The sequence below is a fragment of the Petromyzon marinus genome, chromosome 51, assembly GCF_048934315.1.
Source record: "Petromyzon marinus isolate PM22_M1 ecotype Great Lakes invasive population chromosome 51, UKy_Petmar_22M1.pri1.0, whole genome shotgun sequence".
NCBI lineage: Eukaryota > Metazoa > Chordata > Hyperoartia > Petromyzontiformes > Petromyzontidae > Petromyzon > Petromyzon marinus.
The window spans coordinates 11052068-11071195 of NC_133717.1; the positions used below are offsets into that span (position 1 = coordinate 11052068).

Sequence of the window (19128 nt, forward strand, 5' to 3'; positions counted from 1 at the left end):
CGGCACAGTACACGAGGGGGTGGGTGGCCAGCACCATGCCAGGCCACCTTTGCCTGTATATTTGGAGTTTGCAAGTTTCTCTCAATGTGGCCGCGTGGATTTTCTCCAGGTCCTTTGGTTTTTCCCTCTACATTTATAAACATGCGCTTAGAGCATTTGGCTGCTATACATTTCCACATGATAAGCTACTTCGTTGAGCTATCATGGTTGCTTCTAAAAAAGAGTTATATAGCTCAGTGGGCCTTACCTGGTAAAATTAAAATAGTTTCATTTAGTTTCTCCCTAGTGGCTATGTTTACACATCGCACTAGATACTCATTTGAGGACGAGTCGACCTAGGGGAGGCACAGGATCGGTTCAGATAATCGTCACTGATGTTGGCCAATAGCGGGAATCAAACTCAGGTCGCCGGATTGTAACACAGCAGGCTAACCGCTGTGCCACGAGAACCTACGCACACAGACACACACACGCGTGCGGAACAGTGTATGGTAATTCACATACTATGCCATTCATTGTACACGCCATAATTTACAGCATGGGGCGACACGTGCACCATTTGAATACATGATACATTGGAGGTAGCTGGGTGGCTCGGAGGTCAGAGTGGTGAACTGGCACCACTAAGAATCTGTGTGCGAATCTGGGTTTCAGCTGTCTATGATTAAACTTGGTTTTCAATTGTAGTGAGTTAATGATTTTAATGGTAAGCCACCAATGAATGTATACAATAAATTACATTAAATCTGGATCTGCACTTCAACTGGCTAAGATCCAGCTCTGAGAATTAAAATATTGTTTTTTCATACGATGAACATAACTCTCAGATGGCAGAGTCGGCAGGCAAATGCTGCCCCATACTTTGTTGGCTGGGTCTTGAAGGCATCTCAGCAGTAGCTCTGTGATATCCGATTCCGTGGACCATCCCAGAACATTGAGCATTGTACTGCTTCTGTGAGCGATCTGAATGGATTTTTCATCTCGTGGCATGATGCTGATTGTGAAATCTGGATTAAATGTGGGGAAAACAACATATTGTTTTCGCTAAAACGGCATTATTTTACTGTCCTATATTGACCCCACTGAGGAAAAAAAATACTACAAGACCACGGCAGACTGGGAGGTCACATGCATGTACCGGGTCGTAGGAATGTCACAAATCAATTAATTGTCATGATTTCATTCATAGATTTGTTCCCACCATGGTTCAACGTAAAACGCATAGTGGTATGAATCTACAGAATCTATACAACTGCAGCAAACTAACCGTGTATCCACCTGAAATAACGGACGCTTACATGCATAATGTGATTTAGGTACCGTCGAATTAAGAACATATTTGAATTGAATAAGTGTCGTCGACAATTTCTAAAGTGAGACATTTAAGCACTGCTCATGCTCCTCTTTGATGCCGCGTTAAGTAAATATTATTTTGCATCATACGTCAGGCATCTTTTATGTTACATAACACGAGAGGAAACTCACTTGTCGCAGTAAACTTGTGTCGTCAGATAGTCTATGTTAGGGAATGAGCATGGATTCCAAGAGAGAAGGAAAAAATTTAATAAATGCACATATTTACATTTTAATGTCAGCCGACAGCTGTGCGTGGATGCTTTCCGGACATCTGAAAAGGTCTGACTGCTAAAAAGGTGCCTTGTCATTATCATTTCAGCACTTCCCCACCCGACCGTAATTAACGTCCGTTTGGGTAACTGAAGCTGCAACAGATTCTCTCTTGAGCCTCTTGACATTAAAATCGGGATCATGCCAGGGAAGTGGGTTCTTCTGCGGCTTTCTCGGAAAGCCAGCACACACGAGGCCATTTGGATCCAGGGCTCACCAAGACTCCCAGGGAACCTGGCTGCGGCGCCCACGACTCAGCGCAACGGTTAAGCTCTCCGAAGTGCTTTTGCGTTGTCCTGCATGTTGTTCGGCACGACGTCCGACGTTTCGCGCCTTCGCGCTTCGGGGGGGGGGGGGGGGCGCTCCATCAGGAACTGAAGCGTATTCTGAAGAAACTCCCCGCACGTGGAGTAAAACGTCGGACATCGTGCTGAACAGGCGGTAAGTACAAGCCATGGAAAACACAGCGGAGCTACACAGCGCAACGGAGAAAACCCACGAAGTAGATCTCCACGGTCGTTATGCAGGACCCAGCTTTGCCGGACACGCTGCGCTCCACCGCATCTCCCACGGGCAGCACTGCCTACACCCCCAAACCATCGGCAGCACAACGGAATTTCACGAACAACCCACTGCCGAACGGGCCAAGGGTTATGAGCACTTGGTTATAGAGGATGAGAACCCCTTTGCATCGAATATCAGGAAAACAGCAGTCCACTTAGCAACCCACCTGGGTATGAGGTGATGCATGCACTCTCTAATACGGCTTCCGAATGTACTCTGAGCTTGCCGATGATATCTGAACAGTGAACGCAGGCAGGGGTTTGCATGCTGAACCACACTGATTTGATCATACAGGTGCCAAGTGCTTACGGGCACGCAGCTTTCTGTGGCGACCCCTTGACAGGGCTTGTGTTGAGCATGTAAGCTCTCCTACTGCACACAATGAGAAATCAAATGCACGTCAAATCCCACCACATAAGGTCCAAACAAGCCCTGCTTTTTTTCAGAGTATGTCATGGGGAGATAAGAAAAGGTTTTGTTCCCCGTTTCCTATCAAAGTATTTTTTTTATTTTATTTTACAACTAGCTCAGCTTTATATTGCACTATTTAATGAAATGTAATGTATTACAGTGCACTCTGTTTATAATGATCACGACTTACAAAGAGCAGCCGTGCAAAAATATTGCTTATTAAAGAACAATTTCATCCCAATTGATTTTAAAGCTTTTGCCCGACAGATCTGCTGCATACAGTGGAAATCCCATTTATTGATTTGCCCTTCCATAAATACAAGAAAATGGACGTAACTATTCCTGTTTAGATCTCTAAATGGAGAACAAATGATCAGAATCGACACATGCATTAGAAGTCCTTGTAGGCACCAAATTATGAATGCATTTTTTTTACATGTTACGTACATAAACAACAAAGAGTGCTGAAAATTTTACAACGTTCGTTTTATGGAAAACTTTACAAAGTTCGTTTTACTCGTACCTCAAATTAGCACGGTTTCATAAATTCCTACCAATTATCTTCTTTGGTTTTTTCGGTAAAGTCACGTAGAATGAGAATAAAATAATAAAATAAAATAAGACAATATTATTTTATTCTCATTCTACGTGACTTTACCGAAAGAACCAAAGAAGATGAATCCTTGCAGTCACGAAAGCTTTAAATCGAAATTCCTACCAATTATTTTTGTTTCCACTGCATTTGGCGATTGATTGTGTTTAATGATGTTCTGCAGTGGCCCGCTGGCTCTCGCCCTTACGGCGCTACACTTTCATGAGCGGGCCGAGGCACCGCGCCGCGTTTATTAAACATTAAAGCAAAAATTCTAACCACTCGCGGGAGGGTGCAGAGACGGCATACATTTTGAATGAGCGGTGATATTTAATCAGCCGTTCTTCATCACCTGGAAATGGAGTTCCTTCATTCTTATTCTTTGGCTCTTTCGGTAAAGTCACGTAGGTATAAAATAAAATAAATCACGACGTTTTGATCGCAACACAAGCGGTTGTCCTCAGGCAGAAAAAAACAGAATCAAGCGGTGGAACTGCTTCTCTAAGCAACCTTCACGTTCAGACCCAACGCACGCGCACAGCCGGGCCTCAGTGGCACCCGCGCAGTGAACGGCAGCGTTATGCGCTAAAAATTAGAAGTGTGCTAGAGAATTGTGAGCTGTTCACCAAATCTACACCAGAAAAGGATTGCCGATTCTAGTGGTGGACTCTTGTATTGCATGATACTTAATATATAATAATGGAGAAAATAATTTACGGCTCTTTGTCACTACTGTTGAATGAAAGCCTACCCGTGCCAATCGGTAACATGCGGTTGTTTAATTATACGTCACCATGTTTGGTACTGCAGAGACATCAACAGGATTTTGCCAAAGAAACTGATAAAAATGGACGTTCGCCAATGCATGAATCAGAATATGTGTTATGCATGCGGGCTCCAGCAACCATACTTGCTGGGAATCATGAGGACAAAGTTACGCGGCAGCAACACTCTTTGTAACGTAAAAAGTGGAGCAGTGAAAGTCATAACTTCTAAAAACTACACATATCCACAGTATAAAGTAAATCGCATTTGTGATGCACGTAAGCACGTCTACCCCTCGCCACATTTCTCTCACTATAAACTCTTTACACGAACCATAAAAAATCGAATGCTTGTGGGCACACGCTGTAATAACAGCGTCTCTATTAAGAGGAACACGATCAGGTGTATTCCGAATGTGTCATAGCGACGATGCGACGGACGATATGGCTATTTAAACATCCCTTAAATGCCCCAGTGACAACTTATTACACGGCACTTACGTTGTTCATAAGACTACGCACGTAGAGAGAAATGTGCCTTTAAAGTTGTCTGCATGCATCTAATTAGGGAGACATTAAAAAAATAATCCAGCTCCAGTTAACACAGCCTGGCTTAATTGGAAACCACACGTGTAATAAAGTGTTCATTGCATGGGGATCACCAATGAAATTGGTGATCCCATCCTCATCAAGTCGTGCTCAGCCTCTGTCTCTACGCCTACTTGCCATCGAGCATTGCCATGGCATTTCAAAGGTGATCTTTCCACATAATCCCTGGAGAGTTTATGCAGCCGATACTGACACCAGGTGATGGTGGCAGTTGTCAGGCACCTCCGATTAGCACGGTTGGCTACGTACGTTGCGAAAGAAGTTCAACAGACGTACATACAAGCAGCGCTGACCTAACAGATGACGAGAATGATGATGATGATGACGACAGCGTTAATAGTTTGATTGATCTTCTTGGTTCTTTCGGTAAAGTCACGTAGAAGGAAAATAATAAAAGAATAAAAATAATTGTGTTTTATTTTCATTATTTTATTATTTTACACGTGTGGTTTCCAATTAAACCGAAAGAACCAAGAAGATGAATCCATGCAGTCCATGAAAGCTTTAAATCAAAATTTAGTTTGATTGATATTTGATGAACACTCTTTGCAGGGCACAGACAAGGTGTGTATCTACAGTGAGGGAAAAAAAGTATTTGATCCCCTGCTGATTTTGTACGTTTGCCCACTGACAAAGAAATTATCAGTCTATAATTTTAACGGTAGGTTTATTTGAACAGTGAGAGACAGAATAACAACAAAAAATCCAGAAAAACGCATGTCAAAATGTTATGATGTTATAAATTGATTTACATTTTAATGAGGGAAATAAGTATTTGACCCCTCTGCAAAACATGACTTAGTACTTGGTGGCAAAACCCTTGTTGGCAATCACAGAGGTCAGACGTTTCTTGTAGTTTAGTTGGCCACCAGGTTTGCACACATCTCAGGAGGGATTTTGTCCCATTCCTCTTTGCAGATCTTCTCCAAGTCATTAAGGTTTTGAGGCTGACATTTGGCAACTCGAACCTTCAGCTCCCTCCACAGATTTTCTATGGGATTAAGGTCTAGAGACTGGCTAGGCCACTCCAGGACCTTAATGTGCTTCTTCTTGAGCCACTCCTTTGTTGCCTTGGCCGTGTGTTTTGGGTCATTGTCATGCTGGAATAGCCATCCACGGCCCATTTTCAATGCCCTGGCTGACGGAAGGAGGTTCTCACCCAAGATTTGACGGTACATGGCCCCATCCATCGTCCCTTTGATGCGGTGAAGTTGTCCTGTCCCCTTAGCAGAAAAACACCCCCAAAGCATAATGTTTCTACCTCCATGTTTGACGGTGGGGATGGTGTTCTTGGGGTCATAGGCAGCATTCCTCCTCCTCCAAACACGGCGAGTTTATTTGATGCCAAAGAGCTCCATTTTGGTCTCATCTGACCACAACACTTTCACCCAGTTGTCCTCTGAATCATTCAGATGTTCATTGGCAAACTTCAGACGGGCATGTGTATGTGCTTTCCTGAGCAGGGGGACCTTGCGGGCGCTGCAGGATTTCAGTCCTTCACGGCGTAGTGTGTACGGTCCCAGCTGCCTTGAGATCATTGACAAGATCCTCCCGTGTAGTTCTGGGCTGATTCCTCACCGTTCTCATGATCATTGCAACTCCACGAGGTGAGATCTTGCATGGAGCCCCAGGCCGAGGGAGATTGACAGTTCTTTTGTGTTTCTTCCATTTGCGAATAATCGCACCAACTGTTGTCACCTTCTCACCAAGCTGCTTGGCAATGGTCTTGTAGCCCATTCCAGCCTTGTGTAGGTCTACAATCTTGTCCCTGACATCCTTGGAGAGCTATTTGGTCTTGGCCATGGTGGAGAGTTTGGAATCTGATTGATTGCTTCTGTGGACAGGTGTCTTTTATACAGGTAACAAGCTGAGATTAGGAGCACTCCCTTTAAGAGTGTGCTCCTAATCTCAGCTCGTTACCTGTATAAAAGACACCTGGGAGCCAGAAATCTTTCTTATTGAGAGGGGGTCAAATACTTATTTCCCTCATTAAAATGCAAATCAATTTATAACATTTTTGACATGCGTTTTTCTGGATTTTGTTGTTGTTATTCTGTCTCTCACTGTTCAAACAAACCTACCATTAAAATTATAGACTGATCATTTCTTTGTCAGTGGGCAAACGTACAGCAGGGGATCAAATACTTTTTTTCCATGGATGAAATAGCCGATTGAAGTGACCTAAGAAGTAGCTCTGTGATATCATTTTCCAGGGCTCTCGTCTGGCACACTGAAGTGTAATACTAGATTTGTTCATCTCTTTGGATGATTCTGATGGTATAATTTAAAAACAATTAAATATGATAATGATGAAATTAGAAATGATAATAACAATGACCCATTAATTATGTCACTGGCATATATTGCCAGCTACAGGGAATGCTCGTTGGAAAGCTTAAGAACGTTCCACCACCGCCATCACAATCACCGTTGTTAATTATGTCTCGCTGCTCAGCACCATTTAACTACTAATGAGAGCACGGGTAGCATATGTACCATGCAAGCCTCACAATGCTCAGTCAAGTCCCAGGCGATAATTAAAAATGGATTTAGGAAAACAAATAATGAGGACACCAGCATTTACTTCATTTTGCTCGGATTGGTCAAAAGTGATTTATACAGACATTAAAATTAAAACCGTCACTGCATGTCGTTGTTTAACAATCCATTCAGGCATGAGGACATCACTACACCATGTGGGACATGGGGGTTATTTAACCATACTTCACAATACTGATTTGTGCGGGTTGGTGAAGGCAGGGAACATAGATTGGGAAGCTTAGAATTACAGTTAAACAATTCATTTAGCTGCAGTGTCCTCTGCTGCACACAAAGTAGCCCTACATTAACCTATAACACCCGTTATGCATGGTGGTTTCTCATCTAAGCACTATTCAGGCCGATATTCCTGCTTGGCTTCTGGTCGCTACAGGACGTGTCTGTAACTGGCTGTTGTTCCCAACAACGTAACTGTTAATTCAAGATTTACCCTAAACGTGTGCTAGACTGTGACCTTCACTCAATCTAACAAAAATGCTGTAAAGAGTAAAGTGGGTCTGTTATCATGCAACTCAACTGGCCTTGTGTTCAATTAAATTTTAAAACCCAAGAGCAATAAAATTGGTACTTTAAATAACGATCCAATTATAATCATAATTTTCTATTCATAGATCAAATGTGTCTAACTCCAATGGAGCATTTCAACAGATAACAATATACGCATAGTGTGCACTTTAAAATGCAGTGTGCACACAGAGACTGTGACATAGATTTCCCTTGTGCCTCTCACAGACCGTTTGGGCAAATGGTGTTATCTGTTGGGACATGGCATACAAGGGGGTGGGATGTGGGTAGCACCATGCTTAGCCGTCTTTACATCCCCAGTGCAGGATTTTTTTCCCAATGCACCAGAAACTTGTTTAAGGCTGAGTTGACCTAAGGAGAGAGACCGTGGACCGGTTTAGATAACGCTCAGCACTGATTTTAGCCGTGGCCCAGAAATCAAATTCAGGCCCCCCATGTTCGAAGCACAATGCAAGCGCACACGGTGGGCAGAGCACACAAAGATAAAGATCCCCCATATAGCCATAACAGACTGTTGGAGCAAGTGCTGTTAGCGAGCACCTTTCAAGGCCGGCATGGCACACGACGGCGTGGGTGGCGAACACCATGCCCGGCCGCCTTTGTCTCACCAGTAGTGATGTTTGCACACCACACCAGGTATTCAATTATGGCTGACTCGATCTAGGGGGAGGTCCAGAACCGATTAATATCGTCACTGGTGTTGGCCGTGAGCGGAAACCGAACTTGGGTCGTCGGGTTCGTAGCGCAGCGTGCTAACCACTACACTACCGCTCCCCACACACACACATTCATAGACACTCATGCATGCACACACTCAAACAGAGTTTCGGCAAACTTAGAAACGCACAACAGAAACCACTCGCACGTGGATAAGATGTTTCTACAGCTCTTTGCAGGGAATGATGTAAAGTTATTAAGTGTGTAGATTAAGTGGCGGGTTCAAAATTGTTCTATGTCATCTGGAATTAAACGGTCAATGGCGCAAAGATCATTTGTGTACACGCACCGCAGGCTCTGCCCGAGAGCGATTCATGCTGACTGCTGCTCATTATCACGTCAAGCAGTGAGTACTTTCAAATGTACAAATTACCTTCTTAACATTTCAAACACAATTTCAATTCAAATAACTTCGACAATACAATTAAAGAGTTGTTATTAGCTGGCTTAGGATATTAGACATGCGGATGTGGAGTTCACAGGAGGTGTGGGTGGTGATGCTAACTGGAATAGCACCGCAACGTAGGCATCCTATGCACTCACGGGGCATGCAGAGGTGGTGGGTGTGCAACGTGGGGGGTGTGCTGTACGTGTGCCCTAGTCTCCAGAGGTACGTTGCTCGCCAACAAATACATGTGCGTGTAAGCATGTGTAGATTCAAAACAGACAAGCTACAAATCACCTCCGCCCTCGCCCCCCCTTCATTCAATGATTTGTCACGAAGCAATGTTGTTATTTAATTGAACACTCTTCTTCGTATTGGTTTTATCGTCTCATTTCGAGCTAAGCAACACGATTAAGTGATCAGTTACTCTATTATATGGTTTCATTACGTGTCTAATCGGGAAAACATGAACACAGTTTGATAAAAAGTCTCGCCTCTTGTTCTCGCGTGTGACTCTAGACAGGAGTTAATGAGTGGGGGCTTGGTGACATCGTCTGAAGGTTGTGGCTTATAGGGGTTTCCCACCTTCAAGGCAGGTTGTCTAGGTGGCCGCGATTTTTAAAGGGGCTTGAGTAATCGACCACAGAAAAAACAGCTGATTATGAATTTAGACGATTAATCGACTCAATTTACTAATTGCCACAGCGCTCGTCTCATTTTAATTGTTTCTAATTTATCTCATTTGAACAAGATTGTTTGGTCCCAAAGACTAAATGCGGTGTTGGAAAGTAGTTCGCATGAGTAATGAATAATTTAACGCACCAACTTGAATATATTTTTTTAATTCACTTTCATCAAAGAACAGTTGCATTCCAAGTGCAATGTGCGTGGTGCGCGCATAGTTGCACGAGGGACTCACATCGATGGGCCTCGTGCCGGCCGGCTGGAAGATAAGTCCGTCCACCTCGTGGCTCACTTGCTGCACAAACTTCCCCTCCAGCAGCTGCCAACAGAGAGGTACACACATCACACGGGCACCACACACGCACCAGGTAAGCCCAGGTGCGCACACGCACTTCCACAGCAGGTGCTGCTAACTCAGTCCTGCCTTAGTGGTGTTATCAGCCAATTAATTAATCAGTTTAACACGTAGGCCTTCGCGACCAATATCATCCAACATACAGGTTTTTTTTTGGGCTAGATCGCGTAAATATATGAGGAACGTAACAGGGGTATTTCTCCACAAATCTGGCTGTTGCCTGATGAAGCTAGTTGTAATTACTGGCGAAACGTCGTACTCAGATTGTAAATGTTGTGGCTTTGCTCTCCAACACACCGGTGTTGCTGTACTCGTAACGAATTGGCCATGTTCTGTTTACGTGACAAACCTTACGGATTGGCTGTGTCGGGAGGTGGTGGGTTTAACGACACGTTTATATATTTAGGCAATCTCACCCAAAAAAACTGTATTATGGATTAATTAATTAGTGTTTACATAATAAAGGTTGTGGATTCACTCTTCAACACACCAGTGGGCTATAGTAATGAACTATTTGTCTTTTGTCAACGTGACACATTATTTACTGATTGGCCATGTCGGGTGGTGGAGGGTTGCGACACATTTATAAATAACGCGATCTAACCCAAAAACCTTTATTATGAATAATATTGGTCGCGAAAGCCTACGTGTTAAACTAGTGTTTACATTCTAGATTTGAAGCTTTCGGTAAAGTCACGTAGGTAAAAATAAAATAACACGACGTTTCGGCCACAACACAAGTGGCCTTCATCAGGTGAAGGGACTGGACTGTCCAGAGGACAGCGTTGGAGTGAAGACAGCAAGCCCAGGTCGTGTCCTTTAAGCTTGTTGTCGTGACAACAAGCCAGGGGGTATGGCAAGCCAGAAGACAAGGCTCACAATGCTCAGTCAAGTCCCAGGCGATAATAAAAAATGGATTTAGGAAAAAATAATTAAGACACCAGCATTTACTTCATTTTGCTCGGTACACCAATGAAAGGGGACTTTCACAACATTTGTGTGAGCCACCAACCCTCACCGCCACAGTGCTGGATAACAATCGTGCGCCACCACCGCCCAGCGAATTATGTATTGAATGTCAGCCTTGCTACTGGCTATTCTCGGCTGACTGTGTTGAACCTCGAGTGATTATTTTTTACAATAAAGCCACACTATGGCATGCTTTCAAGCCTGTCTTTTAAGGGAGCCGTCATTTTCGTATGAGCTGTCATAGAATATATAAATGTTTTCATGAAAGACAAACACACGTACAAAACGGACGCACACATTAAGCATGCTTTTTGAAATATACAAAGTATCCTCCGACAGATCATATGTACAGATATATTATTTCCCGGGCATAGCAATAATTGGCTCCATTAAAAACTGGAATTGTTTACGTTGGCAAACATTTTAGCTTTAACGATCGAGATGCTAAGCCAGAAGCTGGGTTACACTTCCTGCCAGAAATGGATCCACTAAGCCAGCTGTGACCAAGAGTGATTAGCTCTAATGTGCAAACCCAATTTTGGTAACAAACTGTGCGCTTTAAAAATGGTTTTCAAAATAAAAACCTTCAAATAGACGATAAACCTACCACCGCCAATGCCCACACAACTAAAGGCCCTTACCCGCTTATATGAATGCATGGGTATCATAAATATAACTCATGAATTTCTTCCTTAGACCATCAGCCAACTAATATAGTAGCATTTATGCTCCATGTGCTACAGAAACCAACGCTGAAAAAATATAACATAATGCATGTACCAGTTATCATGTGTATATGATTTCCTTCAAAATTAGATTTTACTATTTACATTTACTGCTACATATCTTATTAAACTAGACAGACTTATTAAATTATCTCACCACCAGCCCGGGAAAGGTAGTCAGAAGTGATATCGTGAATTTCAAAGCGCAGTCATACTCGCGTATTTATGGACCCTTTGATAACCTATGACACAATTCAAGACCTTCTGGTTGGAAATACAAGGAACTCAGCCTATGCACACCAGGGCACCCTTTAAAATTCAGAGCTCGCGTTCTGCACACAAATGAACGTGGCACAAACGCTAAAGTAATACCACATACATCCAGCCAAGTGCATTACAATATCCATCTACAGAAATCCTCGAGGCACAAGCAGTCTCAGGAATATGCCTCTGTGGAGCTGCACAATATTCATTCAAATGCTTCTATTATTGAATTTGCATTTTTTTTCCCTTGTCAGCCCTGTTGAACTGCAAACAATATCTTCATGGCATTGAAGTGTTAACGGAGACTTAAGTCATCTCGGCAAGGCTACCTGGGCTGAAAGCCGATCCACCGGCATCGTAGCCCAGTCCAGACTAGACCATCAACCGTCTTGAAGTTGCAAAATCCAGGTGTGTTTTTTTTTTAAAGCTCTGCAACAGCAGATGATAACTAGAATGTGATCACCATAGAACACATTACATGTACAGTAAAGCCTTAGATTGCGAGTAACTTGGTCTGCGAGTGTTTTGCAAGACGAGCAAAATTTTTTAAAATAAATTTTAACTTGATAAACGAGCGAGGTCTTGCAATACGAGTAGTACGTATACGCTTTGTCTGCCAAGCGTCACGTGATCACAACTAATATACGAGTGCTTTGATATACGAGTGCTTTGGATTACAAACACGTTTCTGGAAATAATTATGCTTGCAATCCAAGGTTTTACTGTATTTGTCACAAAACGAAATTGGTGGAAGGAGAAGTGGTACCGTGGTTAACACACTATGCTATGAAACCAGAGTCCGAGTTTGATTTCCGGCCATGGATAACTTGAACAGCAAGTAGAATCCCAAACGATTCCAAGCACCACCTCCCCTCCCCTTTATAAAATTGCACTGACCAATGTGGTGAAGTATGGTCAAACAACCCCCATGCCTGACACAGTGTGGACAAGTGTCCATCCTGCCGTGGACTAACAAAGGTATGTAATTATTTACGGGTTTTTTTCAATCGTAACACTGGTCTACAGCCAAAATAAATGTAGTCCAACTTTACTCATTCTGGGTCACTGAGAATGAAAATGCTTAAAATTGTTGATTGGCTCTAGTCTTCAACATATTCTACTGGGAATGGCAGAGGATAACTGAGTGATACAGGGAAGGGATCCCAATTTAAGCCAAAAATTACTAAAATACATCTTTGACTGGATCTATGAATACATTTATAACTGGGTTTGGACAGTACTTGCTTTTTGAGCAAAACAATGAATGATGCAATCTGAACCTGGTATTGTGTCATACATTATATTAATTGCATCATATTATTCCTAGAAGTCAATCATGATGCAATCAGAACGAGGCTTACATCCCTCTGCTGAACAAATTGCTTAAGAAATCATACAGTATAGGAATAGGTTTTACCCTTTTAACTGGCACAAAAACTGACACATTTATTCAAGGCATCATGTTTGCAATAACCACAACACAAGCAGTCAAAATGCAAACAAAAAAGACAACTCTGATAATAATATGCACTTTCCTTGAATTTGATTGGTCCACACCCGAGACAGCTTTTCTTAGAGCCTAGTCTCCATTGGTGTTGGACCAGAAGACGCCAAAAGGCGTACAACTCAAAAACAGCGCACTATCAGAGTATTGAGGGCTCAGGGTGAGCATTTACATTATGAGACCTCCTTTGCCAGAAACAAGATATAGGAATAGGTTTTACCCTTTTAACTGGCACTTTGACTGCTTGTGTTGTGGTTATTGCAAACATGATGCCTTGAATAAAGGTGTCAGTTTTTGTGCCAGTTAAAAGGGTAAAACCTATTCCTATATCTTGTTTCTGGCAAAGGAGGTCTCATAATGTAAATCATACAGTGTCGTGCTCTCTTATTTGTCAGTGTTTGATTGTGCAAGGGGACACATTTCTGTTTAGCCAAAGTGAGCAGAGATGCCTCGTACTTGTGAACAAAGCAGAGAATGTCTGCTATGTTTGTGGTGAAGTGACTTTTGCATCACAAAAGCACCGTATAACCACTATGGTTAAGAAAGCCTATCACCTTTATTTTGGCTGCAAAATGGGAGATCAGGACAAGATGTGGGTCCCACACATATGCTGCAACACTTGTGCAACAAATCTTCGCCCGTGGTTGAACAGGAAAAGGAAATATATGCCTTCTGCAGTGCCAATGATTTGGAGAGAGCCAACAGATCATATCAGCGACTGTTACTTCTGCATGGCACCTCAGTTGGGAAAGGTGTGTCAAAGAAGAAAAAGTGGACTGTGCATGATCCAAACATTCCATCAGCTATACACCCAGTACCCCACGGAGAAGGACTGTCGGTTCCTGATGTACCAGAATCACTCACATGAGTCAGACGAGGAAGAGGATGAAACTTTTGGTCCTGAACCATCAAGGTCACATGACCCAGATATCTCCCATCATCCTCCTCCTCTAAACCACACCTCATAACACAAGGTGAACTGAAAGATCTTGTCAGGGATTTGGAACTACCCAAGAGTAAGGTAGAGCTGATGGGCTCCAGACTACAGCAGTGGAATCTCCTGGCAGGTCATGTTAGGGTTTCCATGTTCCGTAATCGTCAAAAGGATCTTGTCCCATTCTTCTGCATGGAAGGTGATCATGTAGGCTGTGACAACATTGATAGTGTCATGGCAGCCCTCAATATCGTTCATGATTCAGATGAGTGGAGACTGTTAATTGATTCATCCAAGATGAGTCTTAAAGCTGTTTGCTGCATAATGGCAATGTTTTGCCATCAATTCCAGTTGGTCATGCAGTCCATATGAAGTAAACCTATGACAACATGAAACAACTTTTGAGGTGCATAAGTTATGACCAACGTCAGTGGCAGCTTTGTGGCGATTTGAAGGTTGTTGCTCTCTTGCTTGGTCTGCAGACTGGTTACACAAAGTACCGCTGTTCTCTCTGCAAATGGGATATTCGTGCAAGAGACTCCCACTACATCAAGATAGATTGGCCACTCCGACAGTCATTGGAGCCTGGGAGGAAAAGTGTTCAGCATCCACCACTTGTTGAATCAAGGAAGATTTTGTTACCACCCTTACACAACAAGTTGGGTCTGATGAAGAACTCTGTCAAAGCCATGGACAAAACACAAGCAGATTTCAAGTACCTCCGTGGAAAATTTCCAAGGTTAAGTGAAGCTAAGTTAAAGGAAGATGTCTTTGTTGGTCCTCAGATTCGTGAACTTCTTCGAGATGATGCATTTGACAGTAAACTCCGTGGCAAGGAAAAGACGGCACGGAAAGCCTTCCAGTTAGTGGCAACACATTTTCTCGGAAACAACAAGGCAGACAACTACAGGGAGTTGGTGGAAAACCTCAAGGCATACAAAAGCCTTGGTTGCAACATGTCACTAAAGATAAAGAAAATTTGCAATCTCATCTAGATTTTTTTCCACCGAACTGCGGAGCAATGAGCGACGAGCATGGCGAGCGATCTCACCAGGACATTGCGACAATGGAGAAACACTATCAGGGCAAATGCAAAGAGACAAGCCAAGAAGCACCGAGTGGACACTGAATAGGAACTAAGCTATGTACTTATAAATCTTGACTTAAAGCTTTCGTGACTGCAGGAATTCATACTCTTTGGGTCGGTAAAGTCACGTAGATAATTATTGTATTATTTTTCTATCTACATGACTTTACCGAAAGACCCAAAGAGTATGTACTTATGTATATGTACATAATAGTTTTGTTGCCTTTTGTTTCATAATAAATGTTATGTATATAACCCTTCTGCTGATTTTTTTAAGTGTTACATGAACAGGACAGGTGACATGTTATCATGTAAAGCAACCATGAACACATGAAAAGACCTAGGTTTACAATTTATGAGTAAAACTCTATCTACACAATATACATAAACGTAAAATGTAAAAATGTTCATATGTTTGAGGACAGTAGCCAATCAGTTGTGTTAATTGTCATATTTGAATTCAGCATACAAAAATCCATAATAAACAGCACATTTAATCTCTGAAGCAGACGACGTCTAAAAAATTGTAGACCAGTATAATTGGTGTCACTGAATTGACCAATTTTTACCTTGGCCATGGTACACGACTCCTAATCCCTTCACTCCTCGCTCCCTGACCAATGCATGTAGTGGCCAGGAGGCTACACACCTCTGCTGTACTGCATCTTCCAACCCACGGCTGCAGGGCATTTGACTCTACACACAGCGGCAGCAACAGCGTTGCGAACAACTGCCTTTATATCATAGGAGAGACCGCTAAGTGCATGGACAGAATAACGACACTATTACATTTGGTAACTCTTGTGATAAACGGAGGCATTTCACAAATCAGTGCTAACAAAGCCACGGAGTAATAAGTGTTAAGTCATTTTACATCGTTCTACATTTGTATTCTCATAACGACCCGGTGTTAAAATCCAGCCCATTTGTTTGTGGCTTCAATTAAGGCTATTTGGATATGTCACCTTCCAGCTTTGCAAAGAGGCTAGTGGGGAGACATTTTTTTTATTTTCGAAATGTACCCTGCATAAGGAAATGTAACGAAATTATGCTTTTATATTTATGATCAACCATCACTGTATCTCTACAAGTCATATTGTGGTAATGGAAAACTATGCAAATATCCTTACGTTTGTTTTATAGCATGCTGATAGGGTTTTTTTCTTTAGGCTCATGACTAAGCATCAACACCTACATGCATTTCATTGCAGCACCTGTGATGCCTCCGGGTGACACGAAATGTAATTTTGTAAATTTATTCATTGAAAGCCAAAATGAAAACATATAAAAATGTTGTTTACCTTCCATTTTAGTGATGTTCAAGAATGTTGTTAAAGTACCAATTATGCGTAATATTCCTGCCAGACTTTATTATTATTATTTCTACTTTTAGCCACTGATAAGACAACACAAATTTGAAACAATGCTCTTTCAATAGAATTCCATAAATAAATATGCTGCTACTGTCAGAACAGATTATGTCTAACTCTCCACATTCTAATTTGGAAACATGCATTTAGAGTATTTGGCTGCTAGAAATTTCCACATAAGCCACTTCATTTGTGACCAGGTTGCTTCTGAAAAAGAGCTATGTAGCTCAGTTGGCCTGACCTGGTAAAATAAAAAATGTAAAATAAAACTGACGACGAAAGTGGTGCAATCCACAATCTTAAAAAAAAACTGCATAGCCCTATATATAAATTCACAATAAACTTACCTCAATACCAAATGCAATCAATCATTTCAATAGCTTGACCTCGTGGTGCATGTTATTAATCGAGCACTTTGCATGCAAGGCATGGTGGATCACACTAATATGTATGAAACACCCAAAAATGCTTGGCTGCGAGGTGGCCAGATGACACTCCAGTATTCCCTCGCTATTTGCGATGGATACATTTCGCAGATGCTCGTGATTTGCAAATTTCGCGGATACGAATATCATACAGCGCAACATCTACAGGTGCTTCTAAAGCTTCGAGAAGTTCTCTCTCTCTCTTTATTTCTCATCAATTAATCTCATTATTTTCTCTCTCGTCACTTTATCTCATCATTTGTCACATCACATTCTCTCTCATCGCTTTCTCTCTCTCGATGCAGTCATGTAGAGCTACAGATGCGATTTGTGGATAGCCAAAATTGCAGATAGGAAGTTCGTGAATCACGAGGGAATACTGTACAGCAAATGGGTTGTGAACCCATCTGTGCACAGCGTAAACATTATCCCCTCAAATACATGGAGTTTCTACAGGTACTTCTTTATCCTTTAACACGTAAAATACAAAATATATATAACTGGCGAAACATCCCCAACAGCGTTATTTTTATTGGATATGTGGATATTTTCAGCCCTTTGTCAGCCCCACTGCTGGATGGTGGCATCCCTAGGCCTTGCTGGTTAGTGTAGGTTGGCGAAGGTGGGTGGCCAGGAAGCAAAGATGTGGGAGCACACAAGTACAGTCCGACAATTAATTTAGCTGCACTTCCCCTGTGCTGTCCACCACGTATCCCCGCTGACTATAACACCTGTTGTGCATGATGGTTGCTATTCAGGCTCAGCCCTGCTTAGCCTCTGAGGTCTTGTTCATAGGCATGATAATTATTCCATTTAATAATTTCCACACAGAAATAAATTGAGTCTCATTTGCTATCTGGCAAAAAAGATTTTGCTCACTCTGGATCCAGACTGTGAAGTTAAATAGTCTGCTGTGATCCCGACACGCAGATTGTCAAACAGTGGAGAAGGACTGTGATGTTAAGAAATGAGGCACGGGTTCGCCAGGGTGGGGAGGTAAGCAGGAACGTGTGGGAGAGAGGGTGGGCACTCACGGAGCGCGACTGCGTCACGTCCCAAAAGGGCTTTGCGCGTACGCTGAATGGCTCCATCGCCTTGTTGATGTGCCCTGCCTTCATCTTCTCGTGCCGCGGCTCGATGATCTCGCGCTGGATGCACTGCTGGCGCGTCCTAAAGTCGCACTGGCCCACGGGCTGGCCCTGTCACCACCGCCAGCGCCGGCAGCAGAAGGGACAAAGGCATGAGCGCGCACACCCACACCCACGTGGGCAAAACAACACCAAAAAAACTCCATTTCAAACAGGTCCTTATTCCTCTGGCACGACCCGTCAAAACACAAAACGGAATGCGGTAGCTGAGCCATGAATACATCGGCGATATTTCTTTAAGGCTCGATAAACCATTCAGAAGTGCAGGCAGTCTAAGAGAATACATTAACACTGAAGCGTGGCACGTTAAGGACGATGTCGTCCTACAGGGAAACAGCGCTACACTCTACCTGCATTTATAGCTGTACATCGCAACTTTCCCGGAGATGACAGACACGCTACTGCATCTCACATTACTGCTACAACACACCAATAACATCCAGCTTTGCTTTCTAGAAATTCAAGTTATGAGTAAATGCACTTAGTTGATTAAACATTAAACATAATTGACATGTCGTGTAAAAACAAAAAATATATAATATACTCATGTTTCAGAGCCAATTCTCAAAAGTGCATGTTATCTATGTTTGTTCCAATGGAGTGTTACTGACTAAAATTGCTAGTTGTTTTGTTTTACTGCAATATAAGTGGCTTCTGGCAAATACAATGAAGCACACCACTTACACTGTGCTCACTGTGTTCTGAAAACTACTCTTTCCTGACTATTTAACACTATTCAACACCTCCTATTAGCATGGTTGTCTATGTACACGCATGTATGCTGAACTTATTTCACATACATAACAGAATCTAACTCTCAGCTACCTTTCAATTATTCACGTGGCAATAATTACTCGTGGTGGTCGTATATTCTGGCCATCAAAAAGGGACAGAATAGCACATGAATGTCC

General features: G+C 42.5%; 1 protein-coding gene across 1 annotated transcript in view; it reads right to left on the reverse strand.

Moving 5' to 3' along the window:
• Positions 1–19128, reverse strand: part of RNGTT (RNA guanylyltransferase and 5'-phosphatase) — a 44520-nt gene that overhangs the window by 14776 nt on the left and 10616 nt on the right. Inside the window, exons 11-12 of the mRNA XM_032973648.2 lie at positions 18104–18268; positions 9672–9755 (exon numbers count right to left, since the gene is read on the reverse strand). Coding sequence (XP_032829539.2) covers positions 9672–9755; positions 18104–18268 — 249 coding nt within the window. The remainder of the gene's footprint in view (positions 1–9671; positions 9756–18103; positions 18269–19128) is intronic.